The sequence below is a fragment of the Oncorhynchus kisutch genome, linkage group LG15 (assembly GCF_002021735.2).
Source record: "Oncorhynchus kisutch isolate 150728-3 linkage group LG15, Okis_V2, whole genome shotgun sequence".
Classification (NCBI taxonomy): Eukaryota; Metazoa; Chordata; class Actinopteri; order Salmoniformes; family Salmonidae; genus Oncorhynchus; species Oncorhynchus kisutch.
Genome location: NC_034188.2, coordinates 13,488,086 through 13,496,842, shown reverse-complemented (window position 1 = coordinate 13,496,842; position 8,757 = coordinate 13,488,086). Strand labels below are relative to the sequence as shown.

General features: G+C 43.5%; 1 protein-coding gene across 1 annotated transcript; it reads right to left on the bottom strand.

Annotated features, from left to right (window-relative positions):
- Nucleotides 1-2,219: 2,219 nt before the first annotated feature.
- Nucleotides 2,220-4,648, bottom strand: nek12 (NIMA-related kinase 12). Its single transcript, XM_020471378.2, has 4 exons — nucleotides 3,499-4,648; nucleotides 3,167-3,400; nucleotides 2,834-3,031; nucleotides 2,220-2,745 (listed from the first exon to the last, which is right to left on the bottom strand). The coding sequence occupies exons 1-4, from the start codon at nucleotides 4,502-4,504 to the stop codon at nucleotides 2,642-2,644; spliced, it is 1,542 nt and encodes a 513-aa protein (XP_020326967.1). The 5' UTR covers nucleotides 4,505-4,648; the 3' UTR covers nucleotides 2,220-2,641.
- Nucleotides 4,649-8,757: the final 4,109 nt, after the last annotated feature.

The window sequence follows — 8,757 nt, the reverse complement described above, 5'->3', positions numbered from 1 at the left end:
GGGAAGGGATCACTGCTGTCAACTCGCTTTCCAAACAAGGTGCAAGAATTGAGGAGCGAGGAGATCCAGCAATACAGAGGACAATGGAATTGAATAAAAAACAGTTTCTTTATTGCTAAAAGTGGAACCAGCACGTTTTGGCTTCGAAGAAAAACCTGATGAGGGTGAAAGGTCAACATGCTTTTCATTGAATTCCAATGTCCTTCAAGTGTTGCTGAATGTCCCCTCATCATGGAGATGTGTGAATGTCCCCTCATCATGGAGATGTGTGAATGTCCCCTCATCATGGAGATGTGTGAATGTCCCCTCATCATGGAGATGTGTGAATGGATCTCAATGAGAATATGAGGCAAAGGAAAACATTTCTGGGTTATGACAGGAAATCATGAGACAGCAGAGATAACCATCTCATACTCTGAAACAACGCTACGTCCCAAATGAAACCCTATTCCCTATATGGTGCACTACTTTTGACCAGGGCCCATAGGTAGTGCACAATATAGGGAATACAGTGCCATTTGGGACATGCAGATATCCTCTGGAACAGTTTCTGCAACCCCACGACCCATGCTATGGAACACAAATAGATTAGGGGTGTCTTGCTTATCTAACTAACTAACAGGCATTACCTTACCTACATCTCTGTTGGTTGTTTCAAACTCGGCAGAACAATGACAGACCAGACGAATGTGCTGATAAAGATTCCTCTTTCATAAACTCAGCAAAAAAAGAAACATCCTCTCTCTGTCAACTGTGTTTATTTTCAGCAAACTTAACATGTGTAAATATTTGTATGAACATACGATTCACAGACATGTGACTAACAGAAATGGAAATGTGTCCCTGAACAAAGGAGGGGGGGTCAAAATCAAAAGTCCGTATCTGGTGTGGCCACCAGCTGCATTTAAGTACTGCAGTGCATCTCCTCCTCATGGACTGCATCAGATTTGACAGTTCTTGCTGTGAGTTCCCAGACATTTCTGGGGGGAATGGCCCTAGCCCTCACCCTCCGATCCAACAGGTTCCAGAAGTGCTCAATGGGATTGAGTTCCGGGCTCTTCGCTGGCCACGGCAGAACACTGACATTCCTGTCTTGCAGGAAATCACGCACAGAATGAGCAGTATGGCTGGTGGCATTGTCATGCTGGAGGGTCATGTCAGGATGAGCCTGCAGGAAGGGTACCACATGAGGGAGGAGGATGTCTTCCCTGTAACACACAGCGTTGAGATTGCCTGCAATGACAACAAGCTCAGTCCGATGATGCTGTGACACACCGCCCCAGACCATGACGGACCCTCCACCTCCAAATCGATCCCGTTCCAGAGTACAGGCCTCGGTGTAATGCTCATTCCTTCGACGATAAACGCGAATCCGACCATGACCCCCTGTGAGACAAAACCACGACTCGTCAGTGAAGGGCACTTTTTGGCAGTCCTGTCTGGTCCAGCGACAGTGGGTTTGTGCCCAAAGGCGACATTTTTGCCGGTGATGTCTGGTGACGACCTGCCTTACAACAGGCCTGCAAGCCCACAGTCTAGCCTCTCTCAGCCTATTGCAGACAGTCTGAGCACTGATGGAGGTTCCTGGTATAACTCAGGCAGTTGTTGCCATCCTGTACCTGTCCCTGTGCAGGTGTTCTTACACGTGGTCTACCACTGCGAGGGCGATCAGCTATCCGCCCTGTCTCCCTGTAGCGCTGTCTTAGGCGTCTCACAGTACGGACATTGCAATTTATTGCGCTGGCCACATCTGCAGTCCTCATGCCTCCTTGCAGCATGCCTAAGGCACGTTCACACAGATGAGCAGGGACCCTGGGCATCTTTCTTTTGGTGTTTTTCAGAGTCAGTAGAAAGGTCTCATAACTCTGACCTTAATTGCCTACCGTCTGTAAGCTGTGAGTGTCTTAACGACTGTTCCACAGGTGCATGTTCATTAATTGTTTATGGTTCATTGAACAAGCATGGGAAACAGTGTTTAAACCCTTTACAATGAAGATCTGTGAAGTTATTTGGATTTTTTTCAAATGATCTTTGAAAGACAGGGTCCTGAAGAAGGGACGTTTCTTTTTTTGCTGAGTTTAGCATATTGCCAAACATTTCAGTAAAAATGAATGGGATTTCTTATTCAATGGTACATGAAGTAAAACATTGAGACAACATAGAAATGCATTTACATGGAATTAATTAAATAGATAAATAAGGAAAGTTTCTACTTGACATCGTAAGTGAATCAATTTTCTTTATTTTTCAAGCACCTTCTACAGTTTCACTGCCTCCAGGAGGGAACCAACAAAAACCCTTCAGATTTCTGCTTACTTCACTTCAAGGTATTTTGAAGGAGGGTGTTCTCACAGTCTTACCCACAGATGTTCACACTTCAAGGTGGTATCTCCTTTAATCTTTTAACTTGCTACCGGTGTCATGAAACCTCAAATCAGTTTGGGCTGTGAACTGCCACAGCAACTCAGGGTATTTTCCCCTCCACAGTTTCAATGAAAAGCCTGATAGCATCGTAGGCCTACAGGTAATGTCATGGTGCATCAGAAGTCCAGGTTTGGAGGTTGGTTCCACCATTTAAATGTTTTAACACAGTTTACCCTCTTGGTTGACAGTGAATATGAGATTGCAGTTTTCCAGGTGGTCAGGTCCCCAGTGTGTGTTTAAAGTGTGGCTGCTGGTCTTGAGGGCTGAGACCGTTCTCAAAGTGTTCGCTGATTTGCTCGTAGAGAGAGGGGCCGATGCCCTCTGCAATGACACACATAGACAATCAACAACACAGGCAGGCACACACACAGGCAGGCACACACACACACACACACACACACACACTTACCCATGATATAGCTGTCTCTCAGAGTCTTCAGTGTGACAGCCACACCCCCTGCGTCCCTCAGCTGAAACTCCTCCCCATCACCCTCTGCAGAAAGCTCCAGAGCAGCGCCGGCATAGTGGACCACCATCATCACATCCTCGTCTTCCTCCTCCTCAAAGTCATCCGGGTACTCACTAGGGTCCTCCACTTCAGGGGTCACTGTACACAGACGTAAATGGTTGATTAAAGTACTGAAATGTAACCTCAATAGTGGATTATCTATGAGGATCAAGCACACAGCTTTGAGTGAGCAACACATTGTTTATTAGACCTAATTGTTTCTATCAGATTTACCATTAGCGTCCATAGAGACATCCTCCGTGACAGAGTTAAAAGTTGTAGAGGTTGCCTCGTCCTCTCTGTGTTCCTCTATGGAAGACAAGCTGTTGTCGTCATCAAAGTCCTCAGAGTAGTCAGACTGGCCTACGCTGACCACATCACCCTCTACCTCCTCATTATCACTGGGACAGGGCTCTGTACTGTCCCCCTCCTCTTCCCCTGTATAGGAAGGTGTGAGCGGAAGTGGTCCTGAGAGAGAGAGAGATAGTGTCACACAAGCACCAAAGACAGCATATAAACACAATAGGGCCTAAACAATGCAAGAGTTAAGCATGTAATCAGAGTACCAGAGTTACTGTCAGTGCTGCTGTCCTCCTTCCATTCTGCAGTCACGGCCATGCTCTTATCTGCAGGTGAACTCACAGAGCCAGATGTTCTCACACACTCACAGACCCAACTAGAGAGGGGTATGGATCTGGAGTCTACATTATCATACACTGCTAACTCTATCTGCCTGTGCTTGACAAACTCTCTGAGATGTTCCCGTACATAGATCATGTCCAGTATGGCTCCAGCACTAGGTCTGTCCTCAGGCACCGGACAGAGCAGTATCTGGACCAGAGGGGTGATGCTGTCTGAGTAGGTCTGGGGAACAGGGCTGTACTCTCCTCTGATGATCTTAGAGAGCAGACTGAGCAGGTTCGAGGCAGCAAACGGCGGTCTGAGAGAACAGATCTCATACAGCAAGCATCCCAGTGCCCAGACATCAGACTTCGAACTGTATGGGACATCCTGACACAGCTCTGGACTCAGGTAGCTGGGGGTACCAACACAAGTACGAGCCATATCCACTGTGTTGGTCATTATCTTGGATATCCCAAAGTCCCCCACCTTTACCACGCCTCTCTTAGTTAGAAGCACATTGGAGGTTTTGATGTCCCGGTGGAGGATTCTAGCGGAGTGAATGTAGCTGACTGCCATGGTAACCTGTACAAACCACTCCATTATCATCCACTCTGGGAAATAGTCCCCTGTCTTTCTCTCCTTGACTTTGTCATCCAGTGTCCCTCCATCACAGTAGTCCATGACTATATAGATGTATCCATCATTTGAGTCAAAGAGAGCCTCGCTGCAGGTCACTATGTGAGGGTGATTCAGCTTCCTGATGATTTCAGCTTCTTGTAGGATGGCCTCTTTGGTCTTTGTTTTGCGAGAGTCGTCTGCTTGTATTCTTTTCACTGCATGCAGTCTCTTAGACTCCGCGTGTTTCATCAGGAATACTTCTGCTGCTCCACCTCTTCCCAGACACAGAATCTTCTTGTACAATTCCATTATCGTTTGTAAAATGTTCATTAGTTATCAGCCATCTCAATTAATGATATTTAAAAAATTTGGTGTGAAGTACAAGTATTTGTATCAGAGAAACTCTCGCACAACAAAAACAAAAGTCACCTTGAACCTTGTGTTGTGTCTGATTCCCATAGTAACCGTCTGGCTCAGCCCACTCGGTAAATAACAGGGTTTCTTTATTTGGTCGGAAATGCTGTTGCGTTCAGAAACTTTTCCAGTGAAGCTTAACATTGTAATTTACCCCAAGGAAACCCAGTGAGCACACATCATAAATAGCTTTAAAAATCAATATGCATTGGAAAACGATTTAATATAAAAACGGTGCGTATAGGAAATTTGTATTGTTCAAAACATCTAAACTGGATGATGCATGCGCAATTTCTCGTTTACTTCCGCGCAGTTTAGGGCACATTTATAAAGCAGAAACATCACGACTACGCGTGTCTTGTAGTAGATGGCTAGCTAGAAGTTATATTTCCAGTTGTCCCATTCGTTTTCTGTAAAGGGTATTTTCAAGAATGCCACCTAAGGGGAAAGGTGCCAAGGAAGGGGGGAAGGTGCCAAGGAAGGGTGAAGGTGCCAAGGGAGGCAAAGCTTACTTTATTCATCACTAAATCGACTAGGCATGTTGGATTGAAAAACATGCTAACTTTACAACACAGCCTGTGTGTAGCAGCTAGGCAGCCATCTCCATGTTAGTCATGTTATTATGTTGAAAGTTATCATTCAGGTGGAACTGCTGCAGGGGGTGGAGAAAAGGAAGAGAAGACGATAAAAAGGAGGCACTTCTGTTAAGGTAGGTAGCGTGATAGCTAGTCTATGTTACACCATACTGTAATGTCTTTGGCTACAGTGTGTACTCATGTGAGCATAGACGGCTAGCTAAATTGACTAGCTATGTTGTTTTAATGTATTTCCCAGGTCAGACATATCCTGTGTGAGAAACATGGTAAATGCATGGAGGCGATGGAGAAACTGAAATCCGGGTTTCGCTTCAGTGAAGTGGCCTTTCCAATACAGTGAAGACAAAGCCAGACAAGGGGTACGAGAGCCTTTCCCATGCTAACGGTAACTAACATACATTCACCTTTACGATCTCTCGTGTATTGGTTTATTATGGTAGTGTAATGTATTGGTTTATCATGTAGTTGAATAGGGTGATGTCTGTTAGTATCCAAAAGATCCACTAGATGGCATCCTCCGTCTTGCTGTCTATCACTTGTTAATTTTTCAATAATATTGTTCAGATGGGAGAACTTGGAGGTGTATTCATTAGTCACAGACTGTTGCAAATCTTTTGGTCTGTTGCAAAATCTTTTGCAACGTAAACTTTACTCTAGGAACTAGAGGTCGACCGATTTTGATTTTTCAACGCCGATACAGATTAATAGGCCGATTTGATTTATTTGTAATAATGACAATTACAACAATACTGAATGAACACTTATTTTTAACTTAATATAATACAGCAACAAAATCAATTTAGCTTCAAATAATGAAACATGTTCAATTTGGTTTAAATAATGCAAAAACAGTGTTGGAGAAGAAAGTAAAAGTGCAATATGTGCCATGTAAAAAAGCTAACGTTTCAGTTCCTTGCTCAGAACATGAGAACATATGAAAGCTCGTGGTTCCTTTTAACATGAGTCTTCAATATTCCCAAGTAAGAAGTTTTAGGTTGTAGTTATTATAGGACTTTCTCTATACCATTTGTATTTCATTAACCTTTGACTATTGGCTGTTCTTACAGGCACTACAGTATTGCCAGTGTAACAGTATAGCTTCCGTCCCTCTCCTCGCCCCGAACCAGCCACCCTCGAAGCAGCGTTACCCATCGCTCCACAAAAGCCACGGGGAAGGAGAACAACTACTTCAAGGTCTCAGCGCGAGTGACGTCACCGATTGAAACGCTATTAGCGCGCACCCCGCAAACTAGCTAGCCCTTTCACATCGGTTACACCAGCCTAGTCTCGGGAGTTGATAGGCTTGAAGTCATAAACAGCTCAATGCTTGAAGCATTGCGAAGAGCTGCTGGCAAACGCAGGAAAGTGCTGTTTACAAGCCTGCTGCTGCCTACCATCGCTCAGTCAGACTGCTCTTTCAAATATCAAATCATGGAGTTAATTATAACATAACACACAGAAATACAAGCCTTAGGTCATTAATATGGTAAAATCCAGAAACTATCATTTTGAAAACAAAACATTTATTCTTTCAGTAAAATACGGTACCATACTGTATTTTATCTAACGGGTGGCATCCCTAAGTCTAAATATTGGTGTTACATTGCACAACCTTCAATGTTATGTCATAATTATGTACAATTCTGGCAAATTAATTAGGGTCTTTGTTAGGAAGGAATGGTCTTCACATAGTTCGCAACAAGCCAGGCGGCCCAAACACTGCTTGCACGGAACGCAAGAGAATTGACACAATTTCCCTAAATTCATGTTAGCAGGCAATATTAACTAAATATGCAGGTTTAAAAATATATACTTATGTATTGATTTTAAAGGCTTTGATGTTTATGGTTAGGTACATTGGTGCAACGACAGTGCTTTTTTTGCGAATGCTCTTGTTAAATCATCACCCGTTTGGCGAAGTAGGCTGTGATTCGATGAGAAATTAACAGGCACCGCATCGATTATGTGCAACGCAGGACAAGCTAGATAAACTAGTAATATCATCAACCATGTGTAGTTAACTAGTGATTATGATAAGATGTTTTTTTATAAGATACGTTTAATGCTAGCTAGCAACTTACCTTGGCTTCTTGCTGCACTCGCGTAACAGGTAGTTAGCCTGCCACGCAGTCTCCTCGCGGAGTGCAATATAATCAGCCACAATCGGTGTCCAAAAATGCAGATTACCGATTTGTTATGAAATCTGCCCTAATTAATCGTCCATTCCGATTAATCGGTCGACCTCTACTAGGAACCAAACAGACGCCAAGGCAACAAAGCGGGAGGGTCTAGAAGAAAAAGAGACGCACACCTATTTAGGCGAGGTGCTGGCTAGAGGTGCTGGCTAGAGGTGCTGGCTAGCGGAGTAGAAAACTTAAAAATAAAGGAGAGCCACACACTAGGAGCTCAGATGCAAAAATGTAATATCCAACGTTTCAACAGCCAAGCTGTCTTCATCAGGGTATAATCACAAACACTGCAGGGTGACTCGTTTATATAGTGTCAAAAGACACACAGGTGTCGTAATCATGGCCAAGTGTGTCCTAATATCATTGGTTAATTCTCAAATGTTAAAATGGCAGACAAAGAACAGCATACAAAAAACTAATGGATAGCATACGATCATAGATTCATATTAGACTACACAAGCTTACAAACAATTACAATGGCAAAAGTCACAATCACAGAATGGCTTCAGATCAACGTCTACGCTGTCGAATCAAAAGAATTAGCAAAAAACAATCAGATTTCGATAGAAATATAGCTTAGACGCAAAAAAAATTCAAGGAGAGGGGAACAATTTGTGTGATTTTGTTATCAGCACATTCAACTATGTAAAGAAAAAAGTATTTCATAAGAATATTTCATTTATTCAGATCTAGGATGTGTTATTTTAGTGTTCCCTTAATTTTTTTGAGCAGTGTATTATCAGTTATATTAAATTAATATATTATTAGTAAACTATATACAATTAACAATGGTGTGTAATCAGTAGTATAAGTTAGTGGGTGTGTGCATAATGTTGATAATAAGGAGTGTTGCGGTGCCAAAACAAACAAGCCACAACCCCCAAAAAATAACAGCGTGTCTGCGTGGAGATGGTCTCCTCAATGAATGGGGGAAAGTTGTATTTATCACCCGAGCCCAGGTGTGTCCCATTTCACTGACGACCCTCCCGGCTCTGCCCACCGACATCCTATTAAGGAAAACGAGAACAGAGAGAAAGAATGGCAGACGGAGTGGGAGGGTCGTCACACCTGACATTGGGGCACTGCGTTCTCTCCGAGGCGATGGCACAATCGATCGTTTAATTTCTCTGCCTGCCTTTCTTCAGTTGTCGCACAGACCAATAAGACTTGGGTGGTGCAGTGGTCTAAGGTACTGCATCTCAGTGCAAGAGGTGTCACTACAGACCCTGGTTCAATTCCAGGCTGTATCACAACCAGCCGTGATAGGGAGTCCCATAGGGTGGTGCTCAATTGGCCCAGTGTCGTTTGGGTTTGGCTGGGGTATGATGTCATTGTAAATAAGAATTTGTTCTTAACTGACTTGCCTAGTTAAATAAAGATTAAA